This window comes from Symphalangus syndactylus, chromosome 17 (assembly GCF_028878055.3).
Source record: "Symphalangus syndactylus isolate Jambi chromosome 17, NHGRI_mSymSyn1-v2.1_pri, whole genome shotgun sequence".
NCBI classification, from domain to species: Eukaryota; Metazoa; Chordata; class Mammalia; order Primates; family Hylobatidae; genus Symphalangus; species Symphalangus syndactylus.
Genome location: NC_072439.2, coordinates 50,659,193 through 50,679,659, shown reverse-complemented (window position 1 = coordinate 50,679,659; position 20,467 = coordinate 50,659,193). Strand labels below are relative to the sequence as shown.

At 36.2% G+C, this 20,467-nt stretch overlaps 1 protein-coding gene across 1 annotated transcript in view; it reads right to left on the bottom strand.

Annotated features, from left to right (window-relative positions):
- Positions 1–4,109: 4,109 nt before the first annotated feature.
- The window catches only part of CPA3 (carboxypeptidase A3), a 32,269-nt gene continuing 15,911 nt past the window's right edge, over positions 4,110–20,467 (bottom strand). The window contains exons 7-11 of the mRNA XM_055248583.1: positions 19,983–20,093; positions 19,029–19,119; positions 17,806–18,008; positions 15,109–15,193; positions 4,110–4,802 (exon numbers count right to left, since the gene is read on the bottom strand). Of these exons, the coding sequence (XP_055104558.1) occupies positions 4,615–4,802; positions 15,109–15,193; positions 17,806–18,008; positions 19,029–19,119; positions 19,983–20,093 (678 nt within the window). The 3' untranslated portion in view covers positions 4,110–4,614. The remainder of the gene's footprint in view (positions 4,803–15,108; positions 15,194–17,805; positions 18,009–19,028; positions 19,120–19,982; positions 20,094–20,467) is intronic.

Sequence of the window (20,467 nt, the reverse complement as noted above, 5' to 3'; positions counted from 1 at the left end):
TGAGTATCTATTATCTCAAATTTTAATAAAAAGCTATGAGATAAGCAGGGCAGGCAAAAGGTGATAGTGTCTTGCTAGATATCATTCAGTAATAGAGTCAGGATTCAAGCCCAAACCTCTTGATTTCTAGCTCTTTGATTTTGCATAACACCACATTATCCTCCAAGGATTTCCATCTGTGACACATCTGGAACTGTTGTACCAGTTGTTTCTGGCTTGCTACATCAGTTAGGATTAGGCTTGATTGTAAAGAATAATGATCCAAATTAACAGTGGTTTCACTAAAGAGGACCTTCATTTCTTTTTCATATTTAAATCCTAAGGTAGGTGGTCCAAGTCTTGATTAGCATCCCTGTTTGGTGAAGTCCTGAAAGGCCCAGGCTCCTTTTGTCATTTTCTTTGCTTCAGTTTTCAAGATCATCTGTGGTCCAAGATGACTGCTCAGCATCAGCCATCACAATTATATTGCAGCCAAAAAAGAAGAGAGAGAAAAAAGAGCCAAAGTGTTCCAGAGGTCTTTGAAGTGAGCTTTCTCGACTTTGCAATATGATGCTTCTTCTTACAACTCATAGACCAGAATAGTCCAATTATTGAATGTTGTCCTGTGTGCATCCATTATTTAGTTTATAAAAGGTACAAAAGCTTTATACCATTTTACTTGAGTTAGTATGCAGTTTAATATTTCTGTTTTTTTATTTCTTTTTTTTTTTTAGACGGAGTCTCCCTCTGTTACCCAGGCTGGAGTGCGGTGGCGCGATCTCGGCTCACTGCAAGCTCCGTCTCCCTGGTTCACGCCATTCCGCTGCCTCAGCCTCCTGAGCAGCTGGGACTACAGGCGCTCGCCACCATGCCTGGCTATTTTTTTTTGTATTTTTAGTAGAGACAGGGTTTCACCATGTTAGCCAGGGTGGTCTCGATCTCGTGATCTGCCTGAACTCGTGATCTGCCCGACCTCGTGATCTGCCCGCCTCGGCCTCCCAAAGTGCTGGGATTACAGACGTGAGCCACCGCACCCAGCCTAATATTTCTTTTCACAATCAGAGAAAAAACATTACCTGAGTGACTAAAAATAAAAAATCCTAACAAGACCATTCCTCAATCTAACTGAATAGTTTGTGAATGGCATCCCAGAGTGTTTTCCTTCTTTGACTTCATATGAATTGTGAAAATAAATATGTGAAGACTAATATCTATATTAAAGTTAAAACACTAAAACTTTATTTTATTATGAGAAAATTTGAGTAGTCAGTCCTATGATTCTGTTTGCAAAGAGTTTGGAAATAGAACCTTTATTTGTATGGCCATGTGCCTGGTTCAAAACTGGGAGACCTATTATAAAGGAGAATAGAATGAAGAAAGAGGGCAAGGAAAAGAGGAGAGATTTTAGAGAACAATATGCAGTCTCTGAGGGTCAGTGGTCGGGAACAGTTTCTAGACTCCATTGCTTCTTTTAGATGCTCAAATAAATGAGTATTTAAGTAAGATTCCTTGCTGCTGCTGCTTTGTATGATTTATATCCTGGGAAATTTAACATTAACTTAATACTGCAATACTTCACTGTCGATTTGGGGGACCAATGCATTCTCTTTTAGAAAACCTCCCATTACCATTTTCTATATTAAAGGTAAAAGGTTATTTTATAGCACTGGGAGCCACATGATGGGGCCAAGAAGAGTTCTCTGTCCTTGACCTTTTCCCATGTCCAGAAAAGCCCAACATCCGTCCCTTTAGAAAGATCAAAATAATTTAAACTTTTTTTTTTTTTTTTTTTTTTTTGAGATAAGGAGGCTAGGGGAGAACATGAGAACAGAGAAAATCTGCGTCTTTGCAGTGACATGTTCTAAGTTTCTTTGGGGGTTACTTCTTTATTTTTTCATCTGACAAAAATCAGGGATAGATATTTGTGTTAAATGAGAAACAGATACTCGTCAGTAAGCCCAATGTTCACTTAGCCAGTGAGCACTTCTGTGGTCAAAGAACATATCCAATGTGTCAGATGTGGGGAAGGGACCTCTGATATGACATTTAAAGATCAGTTTGGGGTCATAAGACTTACTGGAAACATTTATTTGCATAAGTAAAAATAAGATGTTTCATTTTTTCATAATGGAGATGTACATCTCAGATGTACACCTCAACAATTAGATATTGCTATAAAAGAACACGTTTTCAAAATGTGAAACAATGCCTCTTGAGTGAGTTTTATAATAAGAAAATTGGAAAATGAGTGATGATATATATATTTACATTATATATTTTGTATATATACACACACATATATATTTTGTGTATATATGTATATACACATATATACGTGTGTGTATGTGTGTATATGTATATTTGAGTCAGAGTTTTGCTCTGTCATCCAAGTTGGAGTGCAATGGTGTGATCTTGGCTCGCTGCAGCCTCGACCTCCTGGGCTCAAGCAATCCTTTTGCCTCAGTTTCCCAAGTAGCTGGGACCACAGGTATGTGCCATCACAGCTGGCAAATTTTTTATTTTTATTTTTTTGTAGAGATAGGGTCTCACTTTATCATCCAGACTTGTCTTGAACTCCTGGGCTCAAGTGATCCTCCCACCTTGGCCTCCCAAAGTGTTGGGATTACAGGTATGAGCCACTGTGCCTGGGCTCTGTCAAGAATATTGTTATGTGATAGCACAACTTGTAACTTGGGTACAAAGCCCTTTTACTGATAGGTGAGAAATGAAAAGGGAAGAATCACAGCACTTGCCACTCAAACTTTCTCATAAATAAGGTAAAATTTTAGTTTTTTAACTTTAATGTAGATATTTGTCTTCACGTATTTATTTTCACAATTCATATGCAGTCAAAGAAGTAAATGCCCTCAGATGCCATTCAAAAACTATTTAATTAGGATGAGATCTTGTTAGGATTTTTTATTTTTAGCCACTCAGGCTAATTTTTTTTTCTGATTGAGAAAAAAATATTAAGCTGCATAATCAAATAGTGTGTACAACTTTTGTGTCTTTATAAACTGAATCTGGATGGACATGAGACAATATTCTGCAATTGGGATTATCTCTTTTTTCTCCTCCATCTAAAGGCTCGATGGAATTAGAGGTATTTATATGCATTTTAGGGTTAGAGTATATTTCAGTCCTTTCTCATTTGAGTAAGTAAGTGTGAATGAGTATATAATTCCCATATGGCATGTATAATGAAACAAATTTACATTCCCACGTTCTGAAGCTAGTTTGGAATGCTAAATATTTAGACATAGATACCATATTTTTAATGCTACAACATAATCTCATAGCCATATTTTTGTCTTTTACTTTCTTGACTGTGTCACCTTCCCCTCCTCCCCTTGTAAAGCAATTTTGTTAGTTTACATTTGTTTTTCCTGTACAATTTTGCATGGGAAACTTTTATCTACCTCATGATTATCAGAACACACCATCATCTTGTAGCTTTGATGCCATCCTTTCTTTTATGGGTCCCTAAAGGATTCATGAGGCATGTCCCAGATTGTTTATTGACTTGACTTCTCAGGACCTTTCCCAGTCGTTGAAAACTGTCTAGGGTGTTCTGAGAAGTAAGTTTACTGGAAGTCAAGGAACTCTCTACTTGTCCCTCAAATTATAGTCAGTCCTGTGGTGGGCATCTGTGTCTGGATTTTGGGAATGTAGACACTACCACTGTTGCCACTTGATCACACAACGAGGTATTGGTGTTGGGGAGAAGCTATCCAATAATACCATCTTAAATAATAGGAGTATAAATGGTACAAATGCAGCAAGTTACTCTGATTGCCTTTGGTCAACATGACTTTCTCTCCTCAACTTATAGTACATTTCCAGGTTTCCTTTCTATCCATTAGGAGGGCAGGGGTCACAGCTGACCAGACTGTCTTGTCTGTGTCTGTACCAGCAAAGAGATGTTTTGGCAGGTGGTTTCTTCTGATTATGGTAGGTTAAATTAAACTATTTTGAATTTAATGTACATTATGCTGATGAGAACTGGATCGGTTGTTTAAAGGACGGAGATTCATCTCTATATGAACCACTTTATTTCCTGCTAGGACATCCTTTTGCTTTTTTGAAGATATAAACAATGTCTACTTCTATCAGAAAAAAATAGCAAATTATGTTTTTGAAAATTGAAGATATTATTTCTTATTAACAGACTGAATGATTGGCAGTAATATTGATTATTAATGCTATGGAGAAATACAGAGAATATAATTTATCATAAAAAGATGCATTTTAAAGCATTAAATGCATTTTATTTTATTGTATTAGCACATAAATTGATGAAGCCACATGGTGAAAATCTGTGAGAAACTGAAGGTTTTCATTTGTTTTCTGTGCCCCACTGTATATCACCTTTCAAAATACTCAAAATAATGCTTTCTGCTGGGTCCAAACTTCACTTGGAGCAAAGAAAGGTAGTTAAAAGGTTTCACTTAACGCTACTTCTTTATGGTGCTACTGAAAGTAAGTGAAAGCAAACAGCTATAACATGGGACTTAAATGAGCAAGAGAAGGATTCAGGTGATATAGAAGCTGCATTTGGGGATAACTGAAGATTGACTTTCTGATGAAAGGCACAAAAAAGGATTAATTGGCTTATTCCAAACAGAGAGCAATTCTTTAGGAAGTATGCTTGAGGATATACTTGGCAATAAATTTGGCAGCTAGCATGGTCTCTTTGCAGGTTGGCTTTATCCGGGATTCTGGAAGGAGAAAACCAAATTTGCCTTTATCTCGGAGCTCAAAGGCAAATGTGTGTTTGATGCCCAGGTCATAAGCCCAGTCTAAAGAAGAACCTGATGTCTGGTCTGTAAAACACAAGCAGTAAATATTTAATTAGAGACAAATGCTAATGTTTTTTTAAAGTGGAAATCAGTAGTGTAAAATTAGCAATAAAAAATAATTATGTGTACAGTTAATTGCAGTAATGAATGAGAGTAGTGGTCTGAATAGTACAGAATGCATAGTAAAGCATAATCATGACTTTGGAATCCACCAAGTGTGTGATGCATTTAAAAAATTACATTTTGGTTGGGTGAGTACTAAGTTGAGTTTATTTCCTAGGCACACATTATTGCAGATGGACATGTTCAGGGCAAGTACCCAGAGCAAGTGTTAGCAGCTGAGGAAACCAGTTAAGGAGTCACTGGTCATTGAAAACCACCAGGGAAAAACTATACACACAAGATACATAGAACTGCATTTCTTCTAATAGCTTAGGTCTCTTGTTTTTCATGTTGCTAGGGTAAACGATTTCATAGTCAAAAGACCAAGAAAATGTAATTTAGTTATTTTAAAGACATATTTAATCTCCTAATTCAAAATTTCCATGTCAACTTTTATGAAATTTAACTCAAGGTTCTATTTTTTGGTAAAAAGATTGGAAATATAAACACACATCTAAAGGTTATATACATATAACACACATCTAGAGGCTATATACATATACAAGTGCATATACATATCATAATTGCATTTATGTGCTCATATTTTGCTTTATGTGATATAAAAGGTTTTTTTTGTATGGGAAGGCATTTATGTTCTAGGACAAGTAATGAGTTTAAACTAATAATAACAGTTTGAAAGGTTTGAAAAATTGGAAAGACAAGAATTCAAAGCTGTGATGAAAGAGAGAGGGGATATTTTGATGAAGAGATAGTGTTGGCTTTTAAATTGGTCACCAAATATTTATTAAACCTTTAATATTTACAAGACACATTTCTTGGCACTGGGGAGAGTAATTGTTGCAGGGTACAAAAATGCAGAAGATGCCACTGGTGCCTTCAGTTAACTTACAATTTAGGAGGCAGAAGTCAAGGTATAAGTCAATAGAGGCAGAGCAGAATATGCTAAGTACCATAGAAAAGGTGAAATATTTTATCAAGATTTAAAAGAAAAAAGAGATTATTCTTGATGAGGAGTATGGCCTTTCATGCCCAGTGCCAGCTCAAATACTGCCTTCATGATGGAGGAGATGGTATTGGAGGAGAGCCTTGAAGAAAGGCTAGTGTGTTTTCAGCTGGAGATGGAAGAAAGGAATTCTGGCCAGTGAACTACAAGGATAGAAAAGCATGGAGGCATTGTTAGAAACCAATGAGATCCAGCTGGACCAGAGCAAAGGGAGCAGTGAGAGTTTGTGAGTAAAGCTTGGAAAACCTTGTGAATCGGGACTAGGTGTTTAGATTTTCTTTTGGAGGCCTTTTAGTACTTTAGGATTGTTAATCTGGATTGAAAAGAATAGAAACCAGTTATGAGGTAATGTGAAATGAAAGCCTGACTAGGGTAGAGTCACCACATTAGAAACAGAACTGAGGGATTCTATATAAGAAACATTGGGATTTGATAAAAATGATTGATGTTTCAATCTGGGTAGCTGGAAAAAACATACTGTTAAAAGAAATGGGAACTCAGAGAGCACTGCGATGGGAAAAAGAAAAGGCAAAGGAAGACAAAGTGATACATTTAACATCAATCAGACATTCAAGAAAGAGCTTGGAAAAATGAATGTTTAAATTATGGCATAGACATCATAGGTGAAATTGGTGTGCACACATTTAGGATCATTATTTTCTTGGTGGGATGGATCCTTTTATCATTGTTAATGTCTCTGTCACCAGCAAATTTCTTTGCTCTGAAATTCACTTTATCTGATACTTAATGTAGCTATTCTTCCTAATGGCATAGTATATCTTTTCCATCATTCTCATTTCAACTTATCTATGTTGTTATATTGGAAACGAGTTTCTTATAGACAGCATATTGTTGAATTATAATTTAAAAAATTCATTTTGCCCATGTGTCTTTAATTAGTGCATGTAGGTAAATTATTGATATGACTTAAACACACCATTATTTCATTTTTTTGTTCTTTCTGTTTTTATCCCTTTATCTTTTTTTTTCTTTCTTTACACCTTCGTCTTGGTTACATGACATTTTTAGGATTCCATTTGATTGATTTATAATGTCACTTGCTTAGTTTTCTTAGTGGTTGCTCCAGGTACTATAATACACTTACATAACTTACCACAGTCTAATGGTGTTGACATTTTACTATGTCAAGTGAGGTGTAGAAACTTTACTTCCTTTTAGATCCTTTTTCCCTTCCCACTTTTAAAGTACAATTGTCTTGAGTACTTCTCTACATACATTGAACATCACATCAAATAGACTTACAATTTTTGATTCTATCATCATGTGGAGAAAGATAGTCTATTATTTAATTTATTTATTTATACTGAATCCATTTTTCTTCCTTCCTCTCTGTAGTTCCAAGCCTTTTGCTGTGATTATTTCCTTCTTGTTCAGGGGGTTCTTTTAGCCATTAAGAGTAGGTGTGAGGGGGACACATCTCCTGATTTTCCTTTGTATGAGAATGTCTTTATTCCCTCCTTCATTTCTGAATATTTTTGCTGGATATTGAATTTATTGAATTTAGAGTTGATAGGTGTTTTCATTCAGCACTTGAGAAAATGTCACTTCCTTTTGACTTTCATGGTTTCACATGAAAAATCTGCTGTCACTGGAATTGTTTTTAACTCTAGATCATTTCTCTCTGATTCATTTTATGATTTTTTTCTTTGTCTAGTTTTCAGAAGTTTAATTATGATGTACTTTGATGTGAGTTTCTCTGGGTTATTCCTGTTTGGGTTTCACTCAGATACTTGACTATGTTAGTTTATGTCTTTGTCAAATGTAGGATATTTCAGCTTTTATTTCTTCAAACATTTTTTTCCCAGCCCCTGTTCCCTTTATCTATCTTTTCCTTGGACCAATGACATGAATGTTGGGTATTTTATTATGCCATTTGTTCCTGAGGCTTTGTTTATTTATTTATTTATTTTTGTTTATTTTCTGTCTTCAGAGTGAGTGAATTCTATTGTTCTGTCTTTAAGTTCACTGATTCTTCCCTCTGTCATATTTATTCTATTAAGCCTTTCCAGTTTTTTGTTGTTCAAGTTATTACATTTTATAGTTCTATGGTTTCCATTTGGTTCCTTTTTATATCTTATATTTCTTTGATGATATTTTCCATTTCTTCATTTGTTTCAAGGCCATCTGTAATTGTTGAGGCATTTTTTTTAATGATGGCAACTTTGAAATTCTTTTCCAATGTTTGAAATACCAATCATCTCAGTGTTGGCATCTATGGATTGTCTTTTTGTATTCAAGCTGTAAGTTTTCTTGTTTTTAGTATTACAAGCGATTTTTGATTATATTCTGGAGATTTTGGCTGTTACATTAAATAATAAATTGTAACTTAAATCTTCAATTTATCAGGTAGTCATCCTGTTTAGGTTTAGTAAACAGGCCCTGGCCTACTTTTGTGTCTTGTGATACTGATGACAATATAGTATTTTTTTTTTCCTTTTGAGATGGAGTCTTGCTCTGTCACCCAGGCTAGAATGCAATGGCACAATCTTGGCTCACTGCAACCTCTGCCTCCCAGGTCCAAGTGCTTCTCCTGTCTCAGCCTCCCAAGTAGCCAGAACTACAGGTGCCCACCACCACACCTGGCTAACTTTTGTATTTTTAGTAGAGACGGGGTTTCACCATATTCGTCAGGCTGGTCTTGAACTCCTGACCTCAGGCAATCTGCCCACCTCGGCCTCCCAAAGTGCTGGGATTACAGGCATGTGCCACCACACCCAGACAGTTTTGCTTTGTTTTTTGTTTGTTTTTTTGGGATGGAGTCTCACTTTGTTGCCTAGGCTGAAGTGGAGTGGTACGATCTCAGCTCACTGCAACCTCTGCCTTCCAGGTTCAAGCAATTCTCCTGCCTCAGCCTCCTGAGTAGCTGGGACTACAGGTGCGTACCACCACACCTAGCTAATTTTTGTATTTTTAGTAGAGACGGGGTTTCACCATGTTGGCCAGGCTGGTCTCGGACTCCTGTTCTCAGGTGATCCTCCTACCTTGGCCTCCCAAAGTGTTTAAGATTACAGGCATGAGGCACCATGCTCAGCTGACAATATAGTTTTCAAAGCCTTTGCATTGCTATTTTGGTCTGGTTGGTTCACTTAGTGGGTAAAAGGTGATTGCCTGGTGCCCTAGGTAACAAATGAGGGATTCCAGCCTGTGGGGATAGAGGTCATTTCTTGATGAGGAGAGTCAGAAGTAAGAGGAGGGACCTGAGGAGAGAACCTGAGGAAGTATCCATATATTGTACCCTATTTTTTGGAAAATGTCTACTTTTAGAGGCAATCAGCGAGAGAGTAGAAAAAAAGGAGGAGGAGGAAGAAAACCAGTAGAGTTCAAAGTCAAGGAAGCCAAAGGAATGGCAAGAAGAAGAGTTATTAACAGGGTCAAATATTGCATATAATTTATGGAGCATGTGAGCTGAAATATAGAGACTGGCTTCAGTGATCAAAAAGATTGCCACTTTTAGCTAGTTGGATTTAAGTTCATGAGAAAGAAATCACGCTAAGATGCAAGCTTGGTAGCAAAGGAGGTAAATAGGAATTATGTCTTGTAATTTAGGATATGTTAGACATTTTAATAAACTTGGCCAGTTCCTAGTTGCAGTAGCTCTCTATTTGCAGTCGAGTAAACTGCTGTGATTTCCAAGGGTTAAAGGGCATGGCTATTCTATTTTGAGAGATTTACTTTATGTGAAGTTTGTCATTAAGATTAATAGTGGTGATTCAGAATATATGGAATTTGAGTTTTCATAATTATATGATGCTCTGAAGTAGAATACATTTCGTATCTTCTAGATCTTGAATTTGCAAACAAAACTATATTAAGGCATAAAGTAAATACAACATTGCAAGATTTTACTTTGAGAAAAAAATATAGAATTTGTGTGTGTGTGTGTGTGTGTGTGTGTGTGTGTGTATGTGACAGGGTCTTGCTCTGTTACCTTGGCTGGAGTGCGGTGGCATGATCATGGCTCACTGTACCCTTGACGTCCCAGGCTGAAGTGATCCTTCCACCTCAGTCTCCTGAGTAGCTGGGACTACAGGTGTGCATCATCGTGCCTGGCCAGAACTTAATTTGTTTAACATGATACTTAGCCTTTTCTTTATCTCCATGTGTACCTACTAAAACATGTGTATGCATTTATAAAATATAATAATCACTTGCTAAATACCAAGTACCCTTCTATGTGCTTTATGCATGTTAACTCATTTAATTAATTCCTATCCCAAATGTAGGAATTACCATTTTACCGAAGAAGAAACTTAGGCTCAGAGAGATTAAGCAACTTGCTGAAAAACACATAGCTGGTAGATGGTTGAATCAGGATGCAAGCCCAGGCGGTGTCTTCAGAGTTCATGTTGTTAATCATTGTACTGTGCTACCTATGTGCCACTCTATATTCTAGCCAATAACAAGTCTTTACTCAGTTCTATAAGATAATTTTGTTTTTGTTGACAGCATATTCTGAGTATGTTCAACATTAAGAAAATATTTCCCACTTATTTCAAGGCACAGTATTGGTTGCAACATATTCAATCAGAACAAATCAAAATGAAACTGTACCAAACTAGGAATCTGATTTCAGCCCAAAGGGATCCATATGAAGTGATGCTGGTGACTTAATGTGTGCTGCATTTATTGCTTACTTGATACAGTGTTTTCTAAAAAATTGTATCATTTTAAAAAGTATTATTTAAATTTATTCAATATAATCTGTACTTTTATATTAATATAAGCAAAAATTGTATTAGAAGCAATAGCTGAAGCCAGAGATACATGGGCATACACTGAAATATTTTCTCTGTAATATCAGTTTGAATGCCTCTTAGTAAGTAGAGATGTGGTGTTATGAACTACAAGTCTTAACTTTGTCTTTTTCAGAATGTAAATTCTGAAAAAGTAGAATATGTAGAATATGAAAAAAGAGCACTGGGTTGAGAATCAGTGGTAGATCTAGCAATTTTGGTGCACAAAGGAAGCTACAAGAAATGTACTTTGAAATTAACTTTTTAATTCATGATGTGACTCACAGATGAATTTTATTACTAATGCAATCTTCTTGGTTCTTATAAACTCAAATAACTATTCTTGCTCACTAGGTACTATGTTTAGTTATTTCTAAGATGATGAAGGATTGGATATGCTGTTTATGCAAATATAATCATTTCACATTAAACATTACTATTTACTTTTTTGTGCCATCTCAATATTGCTGCTTTGGGGCAAAGTGGTAGGTATGCCATTTTAACTCTGGTCTTGAATGCTGATTTTTGTTTTTGTTCTGCCCTAAAGTGATGAAATATTTCTGTATCTGAATTTCAGTCTATAAATGAGAGGTTTTGCTTAGATCAGCGATTCTCAACCCTAGTTTCATCTTAGAATCACTTAAGATACTTAAAAAAAATTGAGTGCCTGAGCTCCTCCTCAGACTGATGAAATCAGAATCTCTGGGGGCTGGGGGTATAATCATTCATGTATTTTAAAAGCTTCCTGATGATTCTTTTTTTTTTTTTTTTTGAGATGGAGTTTTGCTCTTTCACCCAGGCTGGAGTGCAGTGGCATGATCTTGGCTCACTGCAACCTCTGCCTTCTGGTTTCAAGTGATTCTCCTGCCTCTGCCTCCTGAGTAGCTGGGATTACAGGTGCCCACAATTACAGGTGCCCAGCTAATTTTTGTATTTTTAGTAGAGATGGGATTTCACCATGTTGGCCAGACTGGTCTCAAACTCCTGACCTTGTGATCCGCCCGCCTCAGCCTCCCAAAGTGCTAGGATTACAAAAGCGAGCCACCACTCCTGGCCAGCTTCCTGATGGTTCTAATGGGAAGTCAGGCTTGAGAACCATGGAATAGATCATTGCCTATGTTTTTCCCTGGTTTCAAAATTTATGATTTTAACTTATCTGATATGTTTGCCTCTCATGTTCAAATAGCAAATGTATGTTTTTTTTTTCTAAAGGCCAGAGATCCTCCATAAGTTGAGCTTAAAAAATGCTCCCCCAGTCCTTTTTTTTCTGTCTTCATCAAGTCAAAGATAGGAAATCACTGACAAATGCTAGATGCTGTTCCTAAATCTGGGGACATGTTAAGTGACAATCAGGTTATTGGAATGACTAAACTTTAATCACATTTTTATTTTTTATTCTTACCAAGTCAACTACTTTGCTACCCTGTTTCTCATGAATGTTTGATTAACATTCTATCAGATGCTTTACTAAAGCAGTCTGTTCTAGAAATCTTGATCATTTATCAAGCTGCTGCAGCACTGCGTGACAAAGGCAATTCTTTCTAAATCTCAATGCCTTTAAAATGTTTTAGTATAATATAAAAATTTTAAATAATGCTGCACAGTTAAACAGAATAGTAATCCCTCTTGACTGTATCTTTCCATTTTGAAAGTGACACGTGATGGCATGGAGCTATGGTAGTTTTGGCTCTCTGCTCCTTCCAGTTAGAATGTGACTTCCTTAAGAGTAGTTTATTGTGTCCTAAGTCCTCTCATCTATCTCTGAAAGCTCCAAAGTGCTAGCCTGCTAGCTAGGTACACTATATATTTTTGTTCATTAAGAGATCTTAATGCAATGCTATGCATAGCTCTGTATTCTCATACTTTTGTAGATATACATACACGGATAATTATTTGATGCTTTAACTGCCTTTTGCAAAGTTTGTTCCTGTTTGGAATGCTTTGTTCTTTGCCTCTAAGACTATCTGTGTTTTTCTTGCTCTTACGTGGTGTCTGGGTGGCCAATCTGGCCCTGCTATTTATTATATCTACTAAGTGGGCTGCCATTTTAAACTGATGTTCTAGTCTGTCTTCTTGTTCTTTACTTTGCTTACTTTTTGTCCGCTTACACAGCTGGGTACATAACATGTATTTTGAAATCTTGTGGTCATCCACCTGTATGTGTAATAAACCCTCAGCATGGCTAGGTTGTAGCAAGATCTATGTGGATGCTGGGGATCATCCGTATCACTACACTTTTTCTTCAGTACTTTAACAGTGACTGGTTGATAGGTGATTGTTAATGAATGTGCTCGAGGAAAGGGACTTGTCCATTTTTTAGTCATTTTCCAGTTCTGCCAAAGAAGCCTCTAATAAGTAAGTCCTAGAAACTGTATATGTTGATTCTAGCATTTTCAAATTCCATTGCAATTGCTGAGGATGTAGACTTTCAGTTCAAAGTTTATACTTTTAGCTTGGAACACGGAAGTGACTTAAAAACTGTGGTCAGGTAAAATTGTTGCAAGGAATCCTGAATTCATATGCACATAAGTATTTTTTAATGCACAGATTCTAAAAGCGTAATAAAAATATGAGTGTATCTTTGGTGGTGGAAGGGTTGTTCATGAAATTTTTAAAAGTTAGAAAGGCAGTCTTAATGCTAAACAATGTTGGATATTTGGTCTAGAGAGTGATGCAGGCTTAATCAAGTCCAGTCCTGTTGTGGTTTCAACTCACATTCACTCCTTTTGAGTACAGGACACCATTATCATTGAGCAAATTTATGGAGACTAATTCTGCTGTTGTTCCGTGCCTTGCGCTGTACTATATGTTACCATATACAGTTACAGGGCCTAAGAGGAAATCTGAAGCATAATTCTTGCTTTTGAGAAGTTTCATGGGGATTTTTGTATAAATTTTGAGACTAAGAACTGAAGCTTGAACTTAGTTTGGAGAAAAGGTAGTTTTTACTAAATAATTCCCAAACTAAGCTTAGTGGGAGTTGCTATAAGAGCAGAAAGTGGTCTCACTTCCCAGGATCTGAGTTAATTGTCTTCGGTGATACTCAAATGGATTTTTTGGCTGTTCATTGAAAATAGAAAATCCTGGATATTGCAGCTACAAAATCCAAATGCGCAAACAGTATGTGCAGTGGGCAAGATCAGGGCTTTTGTTTGTTAAAATCTGAGATTGAGTTCCAGCTTCGCCGGTTACTAATAACCGGGAAATAGTACTCCCCACCTCATAGGGTTGTTGTGAAGCTTGAGATTGTGAAAATCAAGGGGTAAGCACAGTGCCTAACTTGTAAAGACGCCATAAAAATTTGCAGATATTATTTAGTATAAAGTATGGGAGTTGGCAAATCCTGGCCAGCCTCCTGTTTCTGTGAATGAGGTTTTATTGGCACATAGTCACCCATTTGCTGACTTATTGTCTACGGCCGTTTTTGAGCTATGATGCTCCAGTTGAGTTCCTGCAACAGAGACCGTACCTCCACAAAGCCAAAGCTATTTACTATCTGGCCCTTAACAGAAAAAAAAATTACTGATTCCTTGTATATAGAATAAGGGACAAGAAAATCAAGGCCAAGAAATCCAAGTCAATAACTTAAAAACACACAAAGACAACATAAATTTAAAAATAGTGAAGACTAAGAAATGGTGCTGAGAATATAAAACAAAAGTGACAAAACTAGAGTCTTGTGATCTCCCTTCTAGTTCACCATACAGATTTCAGTTGAACATAGTGAGAAGGAGCAAGCGAGAAGGAGAGATAACTTGTTTTACATGACCAGGGGGGCTGAAACTGATTTTCTGTTTTCCTATCCTAGCTGTTTTTCAGCTAGGGAAAAGACCATACTTACATGTAGACAAGGCAAGTAAGAAAGAGTCCAGTTAAAGTTAAATGGTTAAAAAAAATGTAGACTCTACTACATCTAATTTTTTGAGTGTGATTTTTCTAGATGAGGTCTTGCTCTGTTGCCCAGGTTGGAGTGCAGTGGCGCCATCACAGTCACTGCAGTTTTGACCTCCCAGGCCCAAATGATCTTCCCACCCCAGCCTCCAGAGAAACTGGAACTACAGGCATAGGTCACCATGCCTGGCTAATTTTTTTTTTCTTGCTCCAGTGAATTCTCATTAGTTCCTGGAAGGGTACAACTTTGTTGGTGGTAGAGGTGGGAAACGGGAAGGTAGATGATGTAAACTGTAAATCTGTCTTGACTTAATAGCTTCCGTTGACCTTGTAACCCTGTAAAAGTTCAGTATAATTTGTTTCTAGAAAAATCTTATCCCAAGAAAAGGTCAGAATCTATCCCCTAGTTTCACATATAATTCAGAATATCCTGTAAAAAGTAGAATTTAAATTAGCAATTCCAGATGGTCTAACCTAAATTGCAAATTCCATAATTTTCTTTAATATTTATAAAAAATAACTAGGGAAAAGGGCTCAGTAAATAAGAGGAATGACTTACAAATTGTTGATTCTGTTGGGCCATAGATGTAGTGGGTTTCATATCGAGTTGATAGAACATCAGTGCCAATCTTTGCAACTTTGGCCTGGAGACAAAAGAAAGTTAGAGTGAGATAATAGAATACTGTGTAAATACCAAGGAATATGTAATTATGTATGTATGCAATTTTTTAATGGAGTCTTACAGGTTAGGCACTGTGCTTAGCCCTTGATTTTTAGTTTCAAGACTCATAACAACCCTATGAGATGGACAGTACTATTTCCTGGTTACTTGGAACTGGTGAAGCCGGAATTCAGTTCCTGGTTTTAACAAAACCAAAGCCCATACATACATATATACGTAAATGTGTAAATTACTAGGGATGAAAAAGAGTCAAATTTACCAGTTATTTGGCATTTGAAGATCAAAATAAAATAAATGGTTAAATGAGAAACTTATTTTCAGTAATATGTGTGGTAAGTATAAAGACTTGGCTGGGCACAGTGGCTCACGCCTGTAATCCCAGCACCTGCGGAGGCCAAGGTGGGCAGATCACGAGGTCAGGAGATCGAGACCATCCTGGCTTTACCAAAAATACAAAAAGTTAGCTGGGCGTGGTGCCATGTGCCTGTAGTCCCAGCTACTTTGGAGGCTGAGGCAGAAGAATCGCTTGAACCAGGGAGTCGGAGGTTGTAGTGAGCCGAGATTGCGCCACTACACTCCAGCCTGGTGACAGAGCGAGACTCCATCTAAAAAAAAAAAAATAAAAAAATAAAGACTTAAATATGCAGTCAATTATATACAGTAATGTCATATCTCATTTTGTGTTTCTACTCTTCCTTTTCTTTCTCTCTCTCCTCATTCCTTTCTTTTAAAATATAAAATATATATTATTTTTCCTGTCAGTTTTTTTGGCTTTAGATAATTGTCTCTTCTGAGAGTTTCTCCAGTTTCTTCCATGTTTTACATTCCTTGGTCCCTAACAGGCTCATATTGCTACAGGATCTTCTCTACTCATCTGACTTCAGCATACCAAGGGAAGAAGGGCATTTGACTGCTCTTTAAAATAGTTGTTAATTAGGGTGTCTCTTTCAGAGTGGCATTTTGTCATGACCTTTTAAAACACATTAGTGTTTTGTGCTATGAGAGTGATTGTCAGAATGAATTTTAATGGAATATAGTTACTAACATATTTGCACTCACAAATAAAGATTTTTAAAAGACTATATGTATAATATATATAATCAAGAAATAATTTTTTTCTTAATCAATTTAGTTGTTATGCAAGAACTCTCATTTTACTCAAAGTGGTTTTTTTTTGTGGATATGTATTTTTTTTTTTTTTTTTTTTTTTTTTTTTTTTTTTTTTTTTGAGACGGAGTCTCGCTCTGTCCCCCAGGCTGGAGTGCAGTGGCGCAATCTCGGCTCACTGCAAGCTCTGCCTCCCGGGTTCACGCCATTCTCCTGCCTCAGCCTCTCTGAGTAGCTGGGACTACAGGTGCCCACCACCACGCCCGGCTAATTTTTTTGTATTTTTAGTAGAGACGGGGTTTCACCGTGGTCTCGGTCTCCTGACCTCGCGATCCACCTGCCTCGGCCTCCCAAAGTGCTGGGATTACAAGCGTGAGCCACCGCGCCCAGCCGTGGATATGTATTTTTTTAACCCATAATGTCATTTTCCTAACAGTGGATTGAAATCACGGTGCTGTACATTGGTATGCATTAATCGAACTCACGCACTCAGATTATCACCTAGATTGGATAATAAATGACTATGGGCCATATATTGCTGGTATGTTTTCTTTGTTGTATATATGGAGATGATTTTAATGACTGATTCAAGTCTGTGCTCCAATTAACATTAAATGCTGTTGTGCTAAATACAATGGACTGAGGTCAGAATGAAAATTGTAACCTCTTAAAATTTTTAAAATATTTTATGAGGCAGTATTTGGACCACAGCTGTTACTGGAAGTGCTATATTTGCCAATCACCATGGGATCTGGACCACTATTTTTATTTTATTTTTTAATTTTTTAAATTTTATTTTGTCTGTTTTATTTATTTTCTTCTATAGCAATTCAAAATATTTATCCCTCTATGCACCCATTCACTCTGTCACTTCCTGTGATTCATTGGAACCCATATGCAGAATTTTTTTTTTAAAGCTCACATTATCAAATCAGTTTTTATAAAAAAAAAGGTGCTTAATGGATCATAGTTTTGGAAAGATAACATATTCTTAGGAAGCTTCACAAACATTTATAATCTTCTTTAGATAGTAAAAGAATATAATTTCCAAGTTGATCAGGATAAAAATACAATTTATCTTCTTAAATCTGATATCTGGGGGGCAGGACTAGTGAATGTCTTTGCTATTCTATTAGGTTTTTTCCGTGCATGGTTTTACCGTATGACCCATGGTAAATGTTAAACCCCACGATGAGCTGTGTTGTAATAGACTTCTATTGTGCCTTGCCTAGACATTTCTTCCCGATATTTTTTTCCTCCTGAGAATCACATCAAAAGAATTTATTATCTATATACTTTTATCAATGAAAAATTAAAGATCATGATTTTAACTTTAAGGCAAATTTCATTAGTTCTTTTCTTTGACATTAAAATGTGAAATTCTTTCAACCTACCCAAGTTAATGAAGAACAGACTGAAAGTCAATGGTGGTGTCGATGCATGAAACGCAAACTTTTGTCTACGTACCAAGTCTTCGTGGTTAGGTGGCAGTTTTGATGTATATCCATAGGGAAACAATAGCATCTGGGAGTAAGAATGGAAGGTGATGTAAACCTTGATTTCATTCAGGTGGCTTCTAATGAAATCAGTGACAGCTTTCGTCTCTTTCTCGGACTCTGGTGCAGAGCCCCGATAGTCATCTGCACATGGGTCATTGGTGTTAGGAATGGCTGCAGAAGACATAGGTGGATGAGACCACAGTCTACTCCCTATGCATATAGCTCCTGCCTCTTCTAATGTATTATAGATTCACAGAATGTTTTAAATGTTTTTGCCTCTCATGTTTACAGGGCTGCTTCAATGTCTCTTGTATCATAGTCACTACAGATTAACATTGCACACACATGCCAGATTGTAACAGACTTAGCCCACTGGAATATTCTAAGCCTTGTTTACGTCCTTGTCCTTTCCCAAGGCCACAGGAATAATAAATCAGAAGCAGCTTATGACATGGAGCCAGATAGACTCCAGTTCTAATTCAACCCCAGCTCTAATGTGCTGGGGGCTGGTGTGAATTACCTTCTCTGGGCACAAGTTTCTTCAGCCTTTTTCAGCAGAAAGCTCTCAATTAGGGATAGCTGCTGCTATTATCATGTTCATTATGGTAGAATACAGTTAAAAGCTCAGGTGATGTTTTCAACAAAATTAGGCACAGAAGAAATACATAAATTGGGGCAATGGTAATTTCTCCTTGAAAGTGTGCAGTGATAAAGTCATAGTTGTATAGCAACTAAAGCATCGTCTGATGTAGCAGGCCTCTGCTTATCATCGTATTTCCGTTAAACTGTTTCACTTTCTTTGCTCCAGATGACTCTTTTCACTAAATATCTGAAAAACTATCTGTATGTTGCTTTTAACCACCGATATTTCTTACATCAGGAAGCAGAGGAAATTGAGGTCTTTATTCAGATTATCTGAATTTTTATGCATTTGGATTGTGCTTAATTTTTTAGCAAACTAGATACAGTAAGTAAGAGATGGTTTGATAAACAGTCCCTTCCTCCTTATTTCCTTCCACACAGCAAAACATCCCTTAATGGTAGTGATGATTGTCTTTCGTGTTATAGATACAAAAGTTAACACTCACTCAAAGCATAACTATTTTTACTGAGCAAGTAGGTGTTTTAGTTAAGTTTGGGGCCTAAATATTCCTTATAGCAATTTTCCTTGATAGCAAGTCTGCTACTCACAGTTCCATGAAGCATTAAAATTCCTGTTGAGGTCAGTGCCGATGCATTTGGAGTTCTGGTTCTTGGAACGATTTTTTCTCCACATGCGGTTCTGCCAGATTGAATGATGTAAGTGTTTACACAAGATCAGTTTGCATTTTTCAATTTGATCATTTCAAATTCTCTCTGCAGGTGTCTGCAACTTTCTTTGAAATCTATCTAGTTATCTTGAGGCCCTTTATTATAAAGAGGAAAAAATATTGTTTTCTTATAATTTGTAGTATTTTCAGAATCATGGTTTTTAATATTATATCCTTAGGCTTTGATGAAATAATTCAGTTAATTTTAAACACTGTTGATTAGTTCTCAGTATTAGAAGATGACTAATGGTGTTCTGAAATTAACCATAATTTAAATTATAACTTCATTAGCTTTCTCACCATATATAGATTCAGATATAATGCAGGTCAAATTTTTACTGTTGGAGCATTATTTGCAGAAAATAACTTGATGTAACAGTATCTGTTTGAGAGTTCTTATTTAGCGAAAGCAGGATAATAAAATATACTGTAAAAAGACAAATAGGTATCTGTATCTCTCTTTTATTTTTTTGATACAGTGATTCTACCTCAAATTCTATTCAAAATTGATGAAATACAAAGGTTTTTGTTTTAAAATCAATTAATTGGCTTTATTTTTAGCTAGATATGCCATATCATATAATGCAATCATACATTTCCTCTATAATTACTACTTTATTTCATTTTTCCACATAACTAGCTTCAGTAGCAAAAATTTTATATTATTTTAAGGATACCTATGCAACCAAGAAATCATACTTAATTTGAAACTGAGATTTTTACTTTTCTGAATTAGAATTAACTAGTTACCTAAACCCTAAGCTGAAGGCATAACAATGTGTATTAAAGCCTGTAAATAATATCTAAATGCAAACAAGAGAGTAGAGAGCAGTACCTTTGTCCATGACCAAATATATCCATCAACATTGAACACAGGAAGAATGTAAAAATTCATTCGGTCCAATAGTTTGGTCATAATTTTGTTTCTCCCATAAGTTTTGGTTGCCTGTAGGAGGAGAAAAAAAATTAAGCTATTGGTATGAAGTTTAGCTATTACGTGGAAAGCTGTGGTTATAATAGTAATAACTTGAGTCACTTCCCAAGATCACATGCTTTCAAACATATTTTCCCTAAAATTAACAAAAATAATCCATGTAGATTACAGGGGAAAAAAACCTAACTTATTTAGCTAGTGACATTAATGGAAATGAACAGTCTTTAAAGGAGCATTTAATTATCGAGACTTGTAGCATTCCAAATGTAGCATGAGAGTTATGTTTCATAGAAAGATTGGAAGCCAAATGGAAAATTTGTAATACAACTTATTTTTAATTGATTCTCTCACATCCTTTACATAAATACAGATTGAGTCTGTAAGCA